This window comes from Delphinus delphis, chromosome 2 (genome assembly GCF_949987515.2).
Source record: "Delphinus delphis chromosome 2, mDelDel1.2, whole genome shotgun sequence".
NCBI classification, from domain to species: Eukaryota; Metazoa; Chordata; class Mammalia; order Artiodactyla; family Delphinidae; genus Delphinus; species Delphinus delphis.
Window position 1 is genome coordinate 27,370,062 of NC_082684.1, and position 20,543 is coordinate 27,390,604.

At 39.2% G+C, this 20,543-nt stretch overlaps 1 protein-coding gene across 7 annotated transcripts in view; it reads right to left on the reverse strand.

The window, feature by feature from the left end:
* TTLL5 (tubulin tyrosine ligase like 5) overlaps positions 1 to 20,543 on the reverse strand; it is a 305,725-nt gene that overhangs the window by 161,609 nt on the left and 123,573 nt on the right. For 4 of the 7 annotated variants that reach the window (XM_060004157.1, XM_060004154.1, XM_060004151.1 and 1 more), the window contains 3 exons: positions 19,181 to 19,264; positions 18,211 to 18,612; positions 11,214 to 11,401 (listed from right to left, as the gene is read on the reverse strand). In XM_060004157.1, coding sequence (XP_059860140.1) covers positions 11,214 to 11,401; positions 18,211 to 18,612; positions 19,181 to 19,264 — 674 coding nt within the window. The remainder of the gene's footprint in view (positions 1 to 11,213; positions 11,402 to 18,210; positions 18,613 to 19,180; positions 19,265 to 20,543) is intronic. The other 3 variants (XM_060004152.1, XM_060004155.1, XM_060004156.1) reach the window with 1 other exon arrangement.

Below are 20,543 nucleotides of genomic sequence, written 5' to 3' on the forward strand. Positions count from 1 at the left end.
CCGTTCTCTCTCAATCAGTGTTTAACGACCACACGTGCAGTAACTTCTAGATCCACCATGGAACAACAAAACCAAACAAACTGACATTTAAGGATGGTGAGGTTTTAGTATATATCTGAAAAGACAACACGGGTTAATGAAAAAAATAAGATGCCGGTATCCACTGTGATACCGAGTCCTCCGCCAGAGCAACATTAACCAGCATCTACCTCTGTGTATGCGTGTGCTATCAGTCCCTCAAGGACAAGATACTCTCCACTCACAGCAGAACCCAGGATTCTGCATTTCTACGGTATGTCTACAAATGTAGTGGCAAAAACCCTTCTCTGACTGGGGCTTATGGATCTTCACATGACTTTTACCTTTCTTAACACAGTACCAAGGTGTATCATTGCTGCTTGGGAAAACACAAGCAGCACATATAGTTACAGCTATGCCAGGAGGGGCAGGAATTATTCCCAACCTGGAAATTGAAAAATGAGAGGCTTAATTGGTGTTTCATCATTAGCCCTAGGAAGGTCTTTCACACCACTTCAGCACAGCGGTATCCTGAAATCTTGTTGCTACCATCTTGTGCTTCACTTCCTAATGTTAGATTTATTTTTCACAAAAGAGCTCCCTCAGCTGTAAAGGATCCTTGCCATTACACTGCTTCAAGAACATAATGGTAGGGCTTCCCTGGCGGCACAGTGGTTGAGAGTCCGCCTGCTGATGCAGGGGACACGGGTTCGTGCCCCGGTCCGGGAAGATTCCACATGCCGCGGAGCGGCTGTGCCCGTGAGCCATGGCCGCTGAGCCTGCGCGTCTGGAGCCTGTGCTCCGCAACGGGAGAGGCCACAACAGTGAGAGGCCCGCGAACCACAAAAAAGAAAGAAAGAAAAAAAAAAGAACATAATGGTAGAGTTGAAAAGCTTCATGCCATGTTTTGCACTGTATTATAATACAGGTTTATTCGCCTACCTTGCCCCACAAATAACATGCTCCTTTAGGACAGGGACTGTATCTTATTCCATTGTACCCCTAGAGTTTACCCAGTAGGCACAAAAGCATTTATATAAATGAAGTGGGTCTCATCTAGTCCCAAAGACACACACACACACACACACACACACACACACACACACACACACACACACACACACCCCTCAATCTCCAGCTAGTAGCTAGTTTCACCAGTGAGTAGAGAAGTGATTCATGTCACTGGAAGGTTAGCAAGGAAATTAAAGGTTCCAAATTACCTCTTTTTACAAATACCACAAGGGAAGGACTGCTTTGGAATAAGGGGAAATGAAATAATCAGTGACTAGACTGAGGGATAAGTGTTGTTCTTGCTATATCGCCCTGCATAATTTGAGAGATGATTTCTGCCTGGTCTTGAAGTTTGGGGCAAAGTTCTCAAATGAGTGAAATAATAGCTTAGACGTACAGATTTTGTTCCTTGTCTACACAATGAATATACTACATCTGTTTCTTCTTGGCACTGAAACTGCAAAGGGCTAACACCCTTTTTGAGATTCGCTTAGGGAACCTCAGGTTCACTAAGGCAGTTTGCAAATTTCATGTATCTTATTTATCAAAATGGAGATGGAAATTCAACATTAAAGACTTGGTAACTGCTTAACACGTGAGCAAATCAGTGGCATGGCATTCCCAGTGCAGCTAACAATCTTGGCGTAGCTCACTCTCCTCATTATAGCATGGTCCATAAAATCTTAAATAAATCTTGTCTGATGAGGTCTAGAGATGGGGTTTCACAAGATTATTTCATTAATCCAACAAATATTTATCAGACGCTCTGTGGCATTCTTTTGAGAATTGAGAACAATTTTTTTAAATTACAAAAATCCTTGCCTTCATGGAGATTATGGCCTAGAAGGGGGTGTCACTGAAATATACAAAGAAGGTGTTAAGCAAACATAATCACAAATTTGGAGTGATCATTTTTGGTGAAATTACTGATATTAATGACCACATGCTACCTAAAAGTTTTCAGAAGTTTTTAACTTGGAGACCATGGGCCCATAGGGCATCAAGAGGGAGTCAAGTTGGAGGGGGAGGGAGTGTCTATGAACCCTCTGAAATTAATGCACATCTCTAAGTGTGGGTGCATATTTTTTTCAGGAGAAAAATTATAGCCTCCATTCAATTCTCGAAGGGAATCTCTGACTCCAAAAAAGGTTAAAAATAACTTCATATCACTGATGTGGAGATAAATTTTTCTAAATCTGTATTCATACTGTACTCAGAACTACACCAATATCATCTTGAGAACAACGTTCTCTGTGTCATTCATATATGAAGGCTCATCAGAATATGATGGGATCAGCTGAGCCTGTCGTGGAACTTTCATTCCTGTGACCACAGGGCCCTGACTGATTTGGAATAGGGAAATGCAGTGGCTAGTCCTGCCTGACTTGTTTTTACCATGTGTTGCTGGAACAAGAGGCAATCCTTGAATAAAAAACACCAGTGGACCAAGACCTGTTTCACTCAAGAAAAAAGAAAATGAAAACCCAAAGTGCCAGATCTGTACTTATTACACGATTTTCATCACTGGATAAATATTAGAGAATATATTCAATCAAGAACATGAAAAGAATCATCCTTAAACAGCTACTTTTTAACCATTCTTCCAAGGGCACTTCCTGAGCAGGTATTAAATCAACAGTCACAACAACCAACATGTTTTAAGGCAGCTTCAACTCCTTTATAAATTCTTGGATACTGATAAAGTGAACCTCAAGAAATTTACACTCCAATCACCGGGAGATAAGAGTTATAACATTAATCACATTTTTAAAGGGGTTAGGAAAAGCAAGGAATGTCTGTAGTTCTGCTACATTAGCAGTAAGTTCTCTTGTCATACCTTCCCGCTCTCTTGAACGTTGTCATTTACATAATATACATACACATATAGACACTTGGTGTTCCAAAACCTACAAAGAGCGCCAGATCAAGAATTGCCAAAGATATTCTTGGAAAACCTTACAAGATGGCCACATCCCTTTCGAGCGCTTCCAATTTATACATTCAGTTTTTGAGTCGATAGGGGCTGCCACCACCACGATAAATAGATCCATTCCCACTGCAACCCTGGGGATTAAGAAGGCTGCACAGTGTTGAAGTTGACTTCACTACAAAATAATCTGCTGGCTTGGCTACGACTCTACAGCAGTGTTAAGCTCCATCACTGTAGTCTGATGAGAGGTGAGAGTCCTGTTTCAAACAGGAAGAGACAGAAAAACACTGATGGAAAGAGTGTGAAGTCAAAGAGACTTGGGTTTGAGTCCTGGTGCAGTTACTTGCCATTTATGTGACCTTAGCAGAGTCACTTATCCTTTCAGCTATTTTCTTCACCTGTAAAAAAAATTAAGTATCTACTTCATAAGGTTAAAGAGATAATGCATATAAAGTATTTAGCACAGTGCCCAGTACAAAGCAGACATTCAACTAATGTCAACTGCTTTATTATGAAGGGCAGGTGCAGCATTGTCAGCAAAAAAAATGGAAGAGGAATAGTTTTTAAAAAGAACATAAAAACCAACATAACACAGAAGAGAAATTCTTTTCAATTCAGCAAGCATGTGATAAGTGCCTACCAAGGGCAAGGTTGCTGTGCTGGGTGATGGGTTAGAAAGAACAGCCATCACATAGTTTATAACTCAACAGGAAAGAAGAGACATAAAATAACAATAACAGATTTATTATAGAGAGTGACTAATGAAGGGCCAAAGGGACACAGACAATGGAAAGATGACTTCTGGCTAGGGCAGCAGGGGGTTCTTCTTTCACTTATTTATTTTAAAAAATGTGTGTTGAATACACACTATATACCACGCTGGAAAGAACTGGTGAAAAAATGGACATGGTCACCTCCCCATCTTTTTTTTAGCGGTACGCGGGCCTCTCACGGTTGTGGCCTCTCCCATTGCGGAGCACAGGCTCCGGACGCGCAGGCTCAGCGGCCATGACTCACGGGCGCAGCTGCTCCGCGGCATGTGGGATCTTCCCAGACCGGGGCATGAACCCATGTCCCCTGCATCGGCAGGCGGACTCTCAACCACTGCGCCACCAGGGAAGCCCCTCACCTCCCCATCTTTAATCAAGTACCTTACAGTCCCGTAGAATCAGCACATTTACTGAGTACTACCTGTGAGTCAGGTTCTGAGGCAGCAAAGGACATTGCCTCCAAAGAGCTCACTGTCCACTAAAGGAGATAGCTGTATGGCAAGTAAAACGTCATGTGTACAAGTGAAGTGGCACCTTTGTTGAGCCTGGACAAATGCAAACAGTTAGATATGGTGACTGGGGAACGTTTCCCATGAGAAGATAGCTCAAACTAAGCATGGAGACTGAGAGAAATTCTGATTGAGCTGCACAAAAACATATGTGATGGGAAGGAGAGAGGCTGGAGAAATAGGCTGGAGCCAGATTCCACACAAAGGCTTTGAATAATATTCAATAGCTGGGGCTTCACCTTGAAGATAACAGGAAGCCCCTTTGAGATTCCTGAGCAGAGGAGTATCATTATCAGACTTGTGATTTAGAAAGATTCCTTTAGGGCAAAGACTAGGGTGAACAGAGGAGAATGGCCAGGAGACCACTTAGGAGGTAATTGTAGATGTCCAGTCAAGAGATAATTAAGTCCTTAAGCAGGACAGTAGATGTGAAAGTGAAACAGAGAAGATATATATCAGAGACATTATACAGTCAGAATCAATAAGAACTGGCAACTGCCTGGACGTAGGGAGAATGAAGAAGCAAAGAGAGATGATGAGAAATCCAAGGCTCCACACCTAACTCCCTAGGAGAACTGCAGTGTCACTAATACAAAGGGGAAAAGGGAAGAAGAACAAATAGGTTTTAGATATGTTGAATATTTTTTGAATGTTTTCAAAGCATGTTTAAAATATGTTGAATATTTTGGATCCTTGTAATACAGTCAGGTGGAAATGTCTAGCAGGCAGTTGGAAATTTGGACATGACACTCAGCAAACAGGTTCAAACTAAAGATGCATATTTGGGAGAAATCTGCAGAACAGCACTAGATGAAGCTATGGGAAGAGAAAGTTTACCCAAGGGGAGACTACAGAGAGGAAAGAAGTTCGGTTGAGCTCTGGAATTCAGAGGCATGTTGGAAGATACCTATGAAGAGCAGCGAGAAGCAGATGCCCAGGCATCAACCCCCTTCTTTAATCAGAGAGACTCTGCTGGTGTCAGTTTCTATATTTCAGGTCTTTATACCAGTGGCTTTTTAAAGATGTTGAAACTGGTATCTAGTTTTTCAGGGGGTAAGTAGAGGATGAGCTCTCAGAGGACTTACTGAAGGCTGGAGAAGCTAAGGGAAGTTTTCACGTAGGAGGCAGTCAATAATAGTGTCATGTGCTAAAAAAGAGAGTAAGGATTAAAAATAGGTGACTGAAGTTGGCAATTCCAAGGTCATCAGTGACTTTGAGAGAGAGTTGGTCGATACAGTAAGAGAAAAGAAAGGTTATTTTAGAATAAGAGACCATCAGTAGGCCAAGGACCTAAGGAAAACCGGGGGTTTAAAGCCTCAAAAGACATAGAAGAGCTAGGGAATTAGATAGGATCAACTGGAGCTAGAACCTAGAGCAGGGAGGCACAGAGATGCAGGAGAATTCATCTTGATGCTAAAGTTACCCCACTTGACAGAGAAGAAAATCAAGGCACAGGGAAGTTAAATAACTTGTCCAAGGTCTCGATGACTCAAGAGCTTCTGCTTTTTCTATTTACCCTTTTCTGTTTCTAGACATGGGAAAAAGTAATGTATATAATACAAAGAAGTACAATTTTTCTACCCAGAAAAATACAGAACCAAAGAAGCTAGACTTGGGGAAAAAAACTACAAAATCAGAACACAAATGTACAGTAGTTCAAATGTGTCCAGATACACTGAGGAGGCAGGAAGACAGTCTCCAGTGCCAAATGCCCAAGCCTGTGATAAACTGGGGGCCACTGGCTCCAATCCTAGAGAACTGTAACCATTTCAAAAAACTGAGCTTCCTCTCTGCCAGTTTCAACTTCAAATTGATGTTTCTGAAACTGAGATTGACTCAGGTCCACTGTGGACCCTGACGAAATGAGCATGATCACAATGGTAACCGCTGAAGCAGAAGAAATGATACAAGAATTCCTTTGTATAGGAATGAGTGCGAGTGAATGAGTAAGCAGTGTAAGCAAACATTCTCTACCTCAACATATGCCCTCCTCTAGGACTAGGCAGAAAAGTATCAGGGTAAGGAGCAAAAGGGGAAAGAAATTGAACGGTTTTCTTTCCCACTCGCCCTCTAAATGAAAAATGTGAGAAGCAAAAAGCATCTCCTCCCTCCTATGTATCTGTCAGCACATTTCCAGGAGGCCTGGCCACATCCCGGGCACCGGCTGGCCTGGGAACAGAGCCTGACACAGCACATGCGCAAGCATCGGAGCCCTCGCCTGGGTGGTCTGCTGTTATTCCTTTGATTAAACTCCCAGGCTGGAAGAGCTGGCGCTGCTCCTAATGATAGCTGGGTCCTGCAATCTCACACTGGCCCGCACAGACAGGCCAGGGCTCCCTCTCCTCTCCCTCTCCTCACCGCAGAGCTGGGTTACTTCGCCACATTCTCCTGTTCGCTGACAGCAGTGACCACAAAGGGCTACTTCTGTGCGTGCAGAGGGCTACAGTTTTAAAGCACACCTCTCCCGGCACTGGATGAGGCAGAGATAGTGAGACCTCACACTCAAGCTCTACGCCAGCCCACCTCAGCTACCATAGCACTCTCCCCCACAAGAGAAAGACGCTTCTAGAAAACCCTGCTTTCAGGGATGTATGATTTCCAAAGGATTCCAGTCCCCAGAGATAACCAGCTTCTCACGTGCCAAGGGAAAGAACTAAATTTGACCTGCTCTCTGCTCAGATTTGTTAGGTATTTGTTGAATAATCATATGTTAAGAACACGTGTCTCTCTATTTCCAGCATATGCAAACACTTCCAAAGTGGCCACGGTGGCCACTTCGTGTGGCAGGGAAATTTCAATATTCTCATATGTTCTAGCCTATAAATAAAGTTAAATCGTAGCAGAAAGAGTAAAAGTAATTGCAAGATAAATGAGGTTCTGTTTTTAGCTATACAAATTCATAAGAATCTAGCCTCTAATGGAAATTCAGGGAACTTCAAGCTTTATTATCAAATTTTGGGGTTGTCAGAGTACTTTGCTTCTTTTCTTCTGGCTAATTCACTGCTCCTCAGCATCTTCAACAGAGAGCAGGGAGGAAAAGGGGATGGCATTGCTTCACCCTGCAATCCATCCTCCTCCCAGCTACCTAAGTGATGCAGCTAAAAGGCAAGGCCCATTTGCCTCTGTGGCTCCTGGTCATCTATTAGATAAAGAGCGAGTTCCTTCACAGGGCATTCAAAGCTCTCCTTGAATCAGCCCTTGTCTTCTCCTCCAGCTTCCATCCCAGCTGCTCCCTATCCTCCATCACCACTAACCACCAGCTTTCTGTTTCCCCACATACACACATGCTAGCTTATTTTGGAGCCTGCCCTACCCTTCTTCTGCCACCCACCAGCCTACCCTTAAGATTCAGTGCAGGTGTAATCTCTTTCAAGAAGGCTGCTTTGGCCTTCCCACTCCCACCCACAGGCTGGGTTAGATGCCCTTTGGTGGTTTTGTTATTCCCTAGAAACACCTCTGCAGATGCCATGCTAGTACTATCATATGTTTATGTGGCTGTCACCCTTACCAGATTGTGAGTTATTTCACGCTGAGGTCTATGTCTTTTTTTTTTTTAATTAATTTCTTTATTTATGGTTGTGTTGGGTCTTCGTTTCTGTGTGACGGCTTTTTCTAGCTGTGGCAAGCGGGGGCCACTCTTCACCGCGGTACGCGGGCCTCTCACTGTCGCAGCCTCTCTTGTTGCGGAGCACAGGCTCCAGACGCGCAGGCTCAGTAACTGTGGCTCACGGGCCCAGTTGCTCCGCGGCATGTGGGATCTTCCCAGACCAGGGCTCGAACCCGTGTCCCCTGCATTGGCAGGCAGACTCTCAACCACTGTGCCACCAGGGAAGCCCCAGAGGTCTATGTCTTATATCATCCCTGTGGCTTAGTACCAAGGCCTGGAACACTCTCAAGAGCGTAATAAAATGTTTTTGAATGAACAAATTGAAAGGATACATTTGAATAAAAAGTTCTATGGAGAATGCCACTAAAAGCTTTCATGAGCAAGTAGTTGAAATCATAGACAAAATAAAGTGATTTTTCAGAAATTCCCTCAAATTTCATTTTTTTTGGCCACACTGTGCGGCATGCGGGATCTTAGTTCCCCGCGACCAGGGATCAAACCCACACCCCCTGTGGTGGAAGCACAGAGTCCCAACTGCTGGGTCACCAGGGAAGTCCCAAATTTCAGGGTTTTTATACTCATCTTCCAAAATAGCACAAATAATTTAAAATCAGCATACCTTATTTAGTGGAAGGTCTCTTAACACCTTGCCCAGAAAAGCAATGTAAAGATATATCAGGGTTTATGGCATATAATGAAAGCAATACTCAGAAGAAAATCCATAGCTTTAAATACAATAAAAAACAAGACATGAGTGAAAATAAATGAAGTACCCAACTCAAGAAACTGGGAGGAAATAACAAAATAAAGCTAGAGAAAACAGAAGAAAGGAAGTTAGCAAAGATAAAACAAGAAGATAACCAATTAACAAACAATAAAACAACAGAATGAATAAATATATCCTATCAAAAAAAGGGAAGGGGGAAAGAACATCTTCATTAACCCTATTGGATATGTGGAAAAAAAGAAAATGCAAAATAGGAATTGAAAATAAGGAAATAATCACAGGTAAGAGGAAATAAAAAACATTTAAAGTGACTACCGGACACAGAGTTATTTCTGGTGGAGCTGAGTTGAAGGTTTCACACTCCAAGCCCAGAGAGGAGAGCAGAGCTTTCAGCACGTTCTGTCTGGATGCCTGCCTCTCACCAGGACTACAGACACCTTACCACTTGCCTCAGTGAGTAAGGAACCAAGGCACTTTCTTTCAAACACAGCTAGGAGTAAAAGGAAATGGCCAGTAAACAGATGTCCCAGGGCCCTTATTAAGCCATTATAACATGTTATTATTTACCAGAAAAAGAACAATAGAAGAATTTCCCAAATTCCAAATTAAGGAACTACTTTCTCCAAGGGGAAATAACACAAATAACACATACTTGAGCTTTTCAATAACAACATTCATTTCGGTAACACAGTATTTTATCCAAAAACTGATTTCAAATCAAATTAGAAACCATTTATTATTAAAAGCCTTTTACGGTTGAAATAGCAATCTTTTCTAAGTATCAGTATATGGCATTCAGACTTTACAGAAAGGTTTCTGCATACTATCCTCATGACCCTGTTGTATTTTCCTCATCAACAAATAGAGACCCTGAGGTTAATGGAAGTTGAGTGAATTGCCCACGATCACACAGCTAGTAAGTGGTAGAAGAAAGCAGGTCTTTATATGGCTAATCCAGCCCTTTTCCCACTACTGCACCCTGCTTATTACATACTACAGTCCCTCCCTCAGTATTGCACCAAGGATTAACCACCCTATTTATTACCAAGGCTCTAAAAGTTAAGACTGACATCTAATGGCGAGTTCAGATCTCTATGAAGAGAAGTCTGATGGAATTTTAATTCACTGGCACTGAAATTCTTCTTAGATGAGACAGACTGAAGGGGAATGACTTTCCAGTAAGGATACAATCACCTTGGATTCCCAAAGGATCAGGATCCCCTCATTTTGGCAAGCTTTGCTGTCTACCAAATGATAGGAGGTGAAAATAGGTAAACACTAACACTGGCTATGTTTTTTACTATAATTGCAGAGAAAATTTCTTAATGTCTTGGTGCTTCTAGCTGCTCGTTAAAAATTGGAACATATACTCTAGTCAGTGACCCACTGAGAAAAGTGTAGCAGATCATTGGCCCTCTCCCTTCCTCATAGCCACTTCACATTTCACACTTCCTTCCCATTCTACCATGGCCATGATATTCCGTTTCCTTTTCCCATCATTCTGTCACTAAAATCTAACTATTAACTCCCTTCAAGTCTCAACACTACCGTATAAGATTCTTCACTTCCTAATTCACATTAGACTTCCTTATCTACTCCCTTCAAACTATCAGGGATTTGAAAAAGAAAATTAATTACAACCTCACACTCTGGGATGAGGCTGAAGTAAAGCTAAGGCTTACTTTGAATTGTGGTCCAGAATTTTACACAGAAAAGTAGGGCACCACCAGGGAGCAGTATGTTGCCTACTTTCAACATGCACTTGAAGTAATCTACAGCTTCACTTTTTCCTAGACTCAATTATCACTAGAGAGTTGCCACCAGTTAAGGGACATGACACCACAAAGATATAGCAAAATATAACTGTGGAGTTAAATCAGAATAATTCCTTTGGAGGACTTTGATGCCGTTTGCATTAAGGAAAGGGAAAAAAACATGGCTTCTACTTCCAGTTAAATACCATGGGGATAATCATCAAGAAGGGCAAAAAGAATCCCAAAGTTCTTAAAAGGTTCATCTAACTTCACTGTGTTGTAAGCTTGTCAGTATATATACAACAAAGTCAAAATCCTGGTATCCATCAAGCTTGCCGGGTGACCTTGACTACATCACTCATTTCAGCCCCAGTTTCCCCCATCTGTAAAATGTGAGGACGATATGTGTTGGATGAGGGTGTATTGAAATTCATTAATCAGTGCCCAGAAAAGATCCTGACATCATGAGATGAAAGGCAGTAAAAAAAAAAAAAAAAAAAAAAAAAGTAAAAAAAAGTAAAAGGTAATGTTATGGCATTCTGGTAAAAAGATTTATAAGACTAGAACTCACTGGAAAATTTTACCAGAGAAATAAGTTATTTTTAAAGATCCTTTAAAAGTACATTTACAGCTGAACATTCAAGTCTATTTATCCATGAAGTAAGTACATCACAGCTAGCAGCACACTTAAGTTTGCAATACCTGTGACAGAAACCCTTTCTTTAAAGCTGAAGGAATGCTTTTATTCTTTAGCTTGAAACCAACTAATATTCATTCAACAAGCAACAGCATATGGGCATTAGTAAAGACAGGGAAGGACAGAGTACCCTGTAGTTAACCCTATCCAGTGATCCAAAGAACTCTCTGGCACCCCGAACTATCCATACCTGCTGGGTGAGGACACTGACGTGAGCGGATGGAGAATACTGCCTTGCTGCCTGCTTCTCAGCTAGCCGCTGAAGTTCAGCCGTAACCGTACTTGGGTTGTACCGTCTGCTGTATGAGGAACCATCTTCTCCCTCCTTCTGTGTTTTGGCTACTCCTGAATGCTGCTTGTTTGGATGGCATGAACCTGCTAAAAAAGAAAAGTTTTCATCCACTTAGGAAAAAAGCCCTGAAAAACTTAGGATGATGACAGCAAAATCTCAGCCAACAGATACTTTACTGACTCCTAGGGATCTCTGACAACATAAGGAGCAGTAAACTATCCTCAGATGCTCACAAAAGTAAAACTAAATCCTTACCATACTCTAGAAACTCTTCCTACCACCAAATTGTTACCTGCATTTATTACTGTGTTTTTGCATACTATGAATCCTTCACAAAAGAATTTTCATCATATGTAGTGGGGAATAACTGATCCTAGAATCAATGAATAAAAAATGTGTAGCCTTGAAACTCATTATAGGTCTTGTTTTCCTTGTTGTGTGACTGTACTTGTCAGTAGTTTACGGCACACACTGTCAAGTCATGCACAGTCCTCCTTACAGAGCTCAAAAAGGAAAGAAGGACAAAAGCAAAACAGTATATTTGGAGAAACAGCAATAATCCTATATTATAAAATTTCAATTGATTTTCCTTTCAGACTTCAATTTTCTTCTTTCAACTATAATATCACAGAATTCCATTATTTCCGAGCACTGAAATTCTGGCACAATGAAATTACTTAATATAAAATCAAGGTTAATATTTTTTCTATGATAAAAGTCACACAACCCATTGAAAAAATATGAAAAACCCAGAAAACTGGAAACACTTTAATGTGTTTCCTTTCTGTCTTATTAATGCTTATATAACCACGATCATTCTGTATATACAATTTGGTGACACTACTTTTTAAAAAATCTATATTTTTTCATGTTTATTATGTTATTTGACACATACCAAATACTATTTACAATTGATGTAGAAGTTATAAAACATATTATAATGAACTGACTACCCAACTCAAGAGTCACATTATCAACCCATGTGTTCCTCCTCATCCTTAATCTTCCCTTATCATTCACCCCCTTCTTTTTTTTTAAATATAGTTTTATTCTTTGTTTCTGTGTGTGTTTGCATACTTAAACAAAATACAGTTAATTTCGTTTGTTTTTGAGCTCTATAAAAATGGTATCTATTGTAGTAATTTCCTGGGACTTGCTTTTGTTACTCAATACCATACTTCTGAGATTTATCCTTTCTAAGTATAGCTGAAATTGATTAACTTTATCTGCTGCTTGGTATTCCATTTTGGAAATACATTACAACTTATTTTTCTATTCCCTCATTAATGGCTATTTTGGCTATTTCAAGCTTATCGCTATTATAAACAGTACAGTTGTGAACACTCTTGCATACATGTCCTGGTGCACATGTGGAAGAACTTCTCTTGTGTATACAGCTAGGAGTTGAGTCACAGAGTATGTGAATTTTCAAATGCATGTGATAACAACAATTTTCAAATTTATGTGAACTTTCAAATTTATGTGATAAAAACAATTTTCAAATTTATGTGAATTTTCAAATTTATGTGATAAAAACAGTTTTCAAATTTATGTGAATTTTCAAATGTATGTGAATTTTCAAATTTATGTGAATTTTCAAATGTATGTGATAACAACAATTTTCAAATGTATGTGAATTTTCAAATGTATGTGATACATTGCCACAAAATGTAAGCACTCCTGCTGACCCACGTCCCCTCCAACACTTAGTACTGTCAAGTATCCTAATTCTTCCCTCTTTTAAGTGGGTGTAAAATCTCACTGCATTCTTCATTTATATTCATCTGATTAATAATGATGTTGAGCACATGTTACCTCTTTTCTGATACCACTATTGGGTTGTCTTTTTCTTACTGAAGGAATCTTGCTTATGTTTTTACTTTTGTTTCCTACAATAAGGTGTTAAAGATGGTCTCCCTTATTCTATTCTAGAAGTTTAAAGTTTTGCACCTGAAATTGATTACATGGATAGTATGAGGCTGAGATCTAATTTCACTTTTCTTCCTGTATGGATAACCAATTATCCCAGCACCATTTATTGAGAAATGCATCCTTTCCCACTATCTGCAATGCCATCTGTCATATATCAAACTTTCATCTATCTGTATGATTGCTTCCAACTTTCTATTCTGCTCCACTGGTCACTTTGTACCTTTTCAGATACTATATTTTCTTAATGATCATATCTTTATACTCTTAATAAGATACTCCTCCACCCTTTTCTCTTCTTCAGTGAGTTCTCACTATCCTTGGTCTTTTGCCTATCCATTATCATTTTAGAATTGGCTTGTCAAGTACAACAACAAAACTTGAGATTTTGGTTGGAACCTGTATTGAATCCAGAGATCAATTTGATGAGAACTGAAACATTTATGATATTAAGTCTTCCTATCCATGCACATCCTATTTATTCATTTATTTAGGTTTTCTCTGTCTCTAAACGAAGTCTTATAAAATTTCCTTATAAAAGTCTTTCCTAAATTTATCCCTAGATAGCTTATCATTTTTATGCATGTTGTTCTCTTGGTGATGTGGTTGTACAACAATGTGAATGCACTTAATGCCACAAGTGTATCTGTAGCTTATTTTCAGTTTTCTATGTAGATAATGTATTATCTGCAAATAGATAAATTTTATTTCCTCCCTTTTGATCCTTATGCTTTTAATTTCTTTTTCTTGTTTTATTATACTGGCTCTTGACCTCCAGTAAAACACTGAGTAGAAGAAATGTCAGTGGGCATCCTCTTCTTGCTCTTAACCTTAGAAGGAATGCTTTCGACATTTCCCCATTTACACTGATATCTCTTGTGAGATTTTGGCAGACACCCATTTTCAATAAAGAGGGTTTCCTTCTCTTCCTAGTATGCTGAGAGTTATTATCATGAACGAGTACAGAATTTTACCAAATTCTTTTTCTGCATCTACTAAGAGGATAAATACAGTTTTTCTCCTTCAATCTGCTGATGTGACAAACGACATTTATAGATTTTCTGTTAACCCCCTTCTGTATTCCTTGGATAAACTTGTTCATGGGATCTAATCTCTCTCATATATTGCTAGATGTGGCTGGCTCATATTTTGATTAGAATTTTTGCATTGGTGTTCATAAATGAAGCTGATCTATAATTTCCCTCTCTAATACTGTCCTTAATTGGTTTTGTTATCAAGATTAAACTAGCCACACAGAGTTATTACTGTTGTCTCCTTTTCCATGCTCTAGAAGAGTTTAAGATTGGAATTATCCTTCCCTTGAAAGATTGTCAAAACTTATCTATAAAACCATCTGGGCCTCAAGTTTTCTTTGTGAGATTTTTTTAACTACTGTATAACTTATTTTAATAGTTATAGGACCATTCAGGCTTTCTTCATCTTTTTTTTTTTAATAAATTTTTTCTTTTCTTAAAAAAAATTTTATTTATTTATTATTTATTTGGCTGAGCCAGGTCTTAGTCGGGGCATGCGGGATCTTCGTTGCTGTGTGCAGGATCTTTTTAGTTGCAGCATGCAGGATCTTAGTTGCGGCATGCATGAGGGATCTAGTTCCCTGACCAGGGATCGAACCCGGACCCCCTGCATTGGGAACGCAGAGTCTTAACCACTGGACCACCAGGGAAGTCCCTCTTCATCTTCTTGAACCAATTTTACTTACTTTTGTAGGCATTATCCACTTTGCATAGGTTTTCAATTTTATTGGAATAAAGTGGTTAACAGTATTCTAATATTTTTGTCACCTATGCTAAATTTGTATTTTCTGTCTGCTTTTCATTCCTTACATTATTTATCCATATCTTCTCTCTTTTCCTGATCGGTCTCACCAGAGGTTTGTCCACCTTCTTAGGCTCTTCAAAGAAATTTTGGCTCCGATATTTTCTCTACGGTACCTTATTTTTGAATTCTGTAATTTTTACTCTTGTCTTTGATTTTTATCTTTACTCTTATCTCTCTTTCTCCTTTATTTAGATTTGTAATATTGCTGTCTTTATAACATCTGAAATAGATATTTAGCACATTAATTTTTAGCCTTTCTTCTTTTCAAATATAAGTATTTAAGGCAGTAAATTTCCCTCCAAATACTGTTTTTCATTGCTCTCCACACATCTGAACATGAAGTTTTTTCACTGTCTTTCAATTCTAATAGTTTTACATTTATTTCCATTATGATCTCTTCTCTGAACTCTTTTAAATTTTTAAATATATAAGGATTTGTTATGTATCGTTGCTGTTGACATTCAATTTAATTGCAGTATGGACAGAGAATGTGGCTGTATATGATACCAACTCTGAAATCTGTTGTCTTATGATGTAGGACATGACTGTTTATTATAAACCTATCATGTGTGCTTGAGAAGGTGTTTTCTCTAATTATTGGGTACAGAGTATTATGAATGAGCAATAGATAAAGTTATCATCTTGTTCAAATTGTCTTTATCTTTGCTGATTTACAAAATCTGTGTATCTACTAGTATTGGACAGAAATATGTGGAAATCTCCCACTAAGACAGTAGATTTGTAGATTCCTCATTAGTTGTATCAATTTTTGTTTTATTTATTTGGAGGTTATTTTGTTAGCTGCACTTAGAACTGTTTTATCTTTCTGCTGAACTAAACTTTCTGTTTTATGTAATTACTCTCTGTATCTGTTAGGAAAATTTTCTCTCTTAAAGCCTAATATAAGCTAATATACACTAAATTAAGTTAGCATATATTAGCACCACCTTTATTCTGGTTGGTATTTACATGGTATTTCTTTCTTCATCCTTTTACTTTCAACCATTCTACGTCCTTATCTTTATATATGTCTTTCGTTGGTAAACAACATACAGTTAGATTTTTAAAAAATTCAATCTGACACTCTTCTAACAAGTTCAGCCCATTTATATTTATTTGATTCGTGATATATTAGGACTTGGTTTACCATCTTTCAAGCTTCCATTTCTTGCATTTTCTAAGCTTTGCACTTGTGTGCTTCTATGTTTGTGGGTGTTTCCCCCGACCCGATCCATTTTTCTTCTTCCCACATGTTTAAATTTCCATATTTTAATTTTTTCAGTGGTGACCTTTGAAACTTGATACTGTATATTTATCTTGAAAAAGTCTAAATTCAAAATAACATCTTGGGCTTCCCTGGTGGCGCAGTGGTTGGGAGTCCGCCTGCCGATGCAGGGGACACGGGTTCGTGTCCCGGTCTGGGAGGATCCCACATGCCACAGAGCGGCTGCGCCCGTGAGCCATGGCCGCTGGGCCTGCGCGTCCGGAGCCTGTGCTCCGCAGGGGGAGAGGCCACAACAGTGAGAGGCCCGCGTACCGAAAAAATAAATAAATAAATAAATAAATGACATCTTAATCTCATCCCCAAACTATTCAATGACCACAGAAAAATTTGACTCCACTTATAGGATATTATTGTTGTCAAGTATATTGTTGCCAACTATATATTGTTGTCTACTACTGTTTAAGCCATTCAGAATATGTTCTTTGACCACAGTGGAAATAAGTTAAAAAGCAATCACAAAAAATAGAGAATGCCAACTATGTGAAGATTAAACAATATACTTATAAACAATCCATGGGTCAAGAAAGAAATCACAACGGAAATTAGGAAATATTTTTGAACTGACTAGCTTCTTCCGTTCCTTATCCTCCTCTGCGATAGGTATGAAAAAAAGGAAGGTTTAAAAAAGAAGTTCTGATGACAGCCACAAGGTACTGGAGACACTGACCTTACTGAATTTCTCTCACATGGGAGAAAAAATTTAAACCAGAGCATAATTATTATTGATTTTAGAAGATTAAATCATAAGAATAATCACTCAGAATTAGCACTAATACATATATACGTACATATTCATATGATGACTTATTAAAGTAGACCCTTTCATATCTCTGATTCAAGCTCCATATTACTATATCCATTTCATTTGAAATCAGACAATGATTAAGACATATAGATTGGCTACTTATAAAACATAGCTTAACTGTAACTCACCTTACCATGGATATTACTCAGGTGTTTAAAAATCTGGCCAATGTTAAGATACTCGCTAATCTACAAATTCAACACAATCCCTATCAAAATCCCATCTGCCTATTTTTGCAAAAATTGACAAGCTGATCCTAAGGTTCATACGAAAATGCAAGGGATCCAGAATAGCCTAAACAATATGAAAAAGAAGAACAAAGATGGAAGAATCACCCTTGGTGATTTCAAAGCTTACTACAATGCTATAGTAATGAAGACAATGTGGTACTCGCATAAGGGCAGATATACAGATCAGTGGAATAGAATTGAGACTCCAGAAGTAAACCCTTACACTTAAGATTAAATGATTTTTGACAAGAGTGCCAAGACAATTCAACAGGAAAATAACAGTCTTTCAACAAAAGGTGCTGGGACAACTGAATAACTACATGGAAAAAAAGAGATGTTAAGACCTTTATGCCACACCATATACAAAAATTATATCAAAATGGATAAAAGACCTAAACTATAAAATTCTTAGGAAAAACATACTCAACAGAATGAGAGAAAATACTTCTAAATCATGCATCTGGCAAGGGACTTGTACCCAGAATATATAAAGAACACTTACAACTCAACAGTAAAAAGACAAATATCACAATTATCTCTTGACTATGCTGTAAGCTCCCAGTAAATAGAAGCCTTGTCTTACTCATTTCTTTACCCCCAGCACCTAAAAGAAGTTGTTTCATTTTCTTACCAGTGAATGAGTGCTACTGGACCAAATGCAAGACTCTTCCTTAGTCACATCAGAACTATGCACCCTGTGTCCCTTTACCTTTCAAAAGAAAAGCCAACGGGAAGAGATGGCATTCTTTTTTAACTGGGGCTGGGGAGAAGCTGACATTGTGGAGTGCCTTTCATTCTCTCACTCACCTGCCTTTGCTGAAGAGGGACGAGACAGTTTCTGGCTATAGATGTGCGCAGCACTTTGGAAAGAGGAAAAGGGGCCAATGGTGTAACTGCCTGATCGACAGTGCGGCAGGCCGGCGGGGCTCAGTATGTTCTGTGTCCCAGGATGGATGGAGGGAGAAGCACTGCCAGGGACTGTGCTCAGTAGAATTGCTGGCTGGTGAGCCATGCTGGGGATAGCTGGAGGAATCTGAGATAAAGAAGAATGGTGGCCTGGCCCTGGTGAGAGGTCAGAGGTGGTAATAACAGATGACAAATGGGTGTTGGAAATTTTCTGCAGAGGAGTAGCAGCAGGACCAGAGAAAGAAGTAGAGGAAGAACTGGTATAGACTAATTTAGCCTCTTTTTCTGCTGAAGTGGTAAAACCTGTTAAAACAAAACCAAACAAAAACAGATCATTTTAGGAAAAATTAATGTAAATTCTGTACGTAAACATGAAGCAAACATTTTTAAACATCAAAATAATCTTAGCATGAAACAGACATAATGAAAAATACAAACTTTAGGGAGATTCATCATGAACCTAATGAATACTGCCCACTGAGATAATGTGGCAATGGAAACAGTTTATTTTTAGTCCCTTCTGAAAGCTGGTGTTGGGACTACCTCCATCAACCAGAGCAGGTGCTTTACAAACGTTAGGGCCTCAGGACAAAGTTTCTGGTAATGACAGCTAACTCCTCTCCCTCTGATTTTCACCGTTCTAGAAAAAAAAGTGCTCAGAATTTTAAACATTAAGAAAGTGAGAAATTCCTTGGAAGGATAATAGGCTATGAGTAGACAAAAGGAAATTCTAAGGGAAAAGGAAAAACAAAGAAAAGGAGCTTTTTGGAGTAATGTCACACGCCCGAAAATCATTTAATATCTGATGACATTTTTTCATTTAGAGATTTATCAGAGAGCAGCAAATCTATGTAGGTTTGAAGTCACTCACGAGATAATTTATCAGAATGAATTTCTGTTGCTTGTTGCTGCTTGGGCTGCTTTATTTTCACTTCTTCCATCGTTTCAGGGTGATCTGAAATAAGAAATAAATACTGAGCTTAGGCTCTGTTACTAATCAAATGCTACAGCATTGTTCTACACATAATTTTGTTTCCAAAATATAACACAACTAGTAATCAATGCTAGGAACCATTGCATTTCTCACCACACTTTTCCAAGGATGGCCACGCTCACAGCCCTGTTGAGTGGGACACCAACCAAATGATTCCCAACTAGTCCTAACCCCAGCTCCAGCTGACTGAATCAGGAAAAGATACCGAAACCCAGGGCAGCCATCGATGGACTGCCAACAAGCTAGAACATGCCTGGGAAAGAAAATGAGTAAGGGCAGTAAGATGCCTCTGTCAAGAATTCAGACTTGGGGAGCTAAGAGACCAAACTGGTCGGTGGTACACAGTGGAGCGAAGAAGTCGTAATATATATGGACCAGGCAACCGCCAAGAGCTAGAAAGAACAGCCCCAGTATTTGTTGGCAAGATACCTGTTTACCACAACAGCTCTGTATCTTAATCTCCTTGGTTTTACTTGAATAAGCTGAGTGAGTTTGCTTATTAGACTGACTGATCAGTATATTCAATAACAAAATCACTCTAATAAAATAAATTTCCACCGTAATAAATTAGGTTGTTTTTCTACTACAGAATTTTGAAACAGAACAGCCAGAGCTAATCATATACTTAGAGAAATATTCCAAAAATCTTTCTCAAGGGCCAGGTTCATACAAAAACTTAAGACAGGCCATTTTACAGATCATCTTTCAGAATGAAAGAATAAGGACATATGAATTCTCTTCTGTCCATCACCACCAGCACAGGTAATACTGTCACACATTTGTTTGCTCATGTTTTTAACAAGTCCAGATACTACCAAATGTCATACTGTTGTTCCCTTGATTGAGGCCTTCCTACTGCCCCTCTAGTTATTCTTGATTGGTATTGCTAGGTACAGACATTATTATGTAAAGGTAGCCCTTAACACATGAAGCCCAGAATTTCCGAGGACGCATCTGTACAAACAGGTGCTGTTAGGGCTTCTCCATTACTACCAGGGGAGAAGATACTACCTGAATGCCAAGCTAGGACTTCACCTGCCTAGCACACTTCTCCCTACCCCAACCTCATTACAAAAACTCCTCAGCCTTCCTTTCCCAACACTGTTAGAGGGTCTTTTCAGAGATCCTACCAACCTTCTTCCTGTATTTACTCACCCAAGTTCATCCAGCAGACAATAAATATTATAAAGTCAAGAATTGTGACAGTCCTGGTCCCTGTATCTCTAGCAACTATCACCAT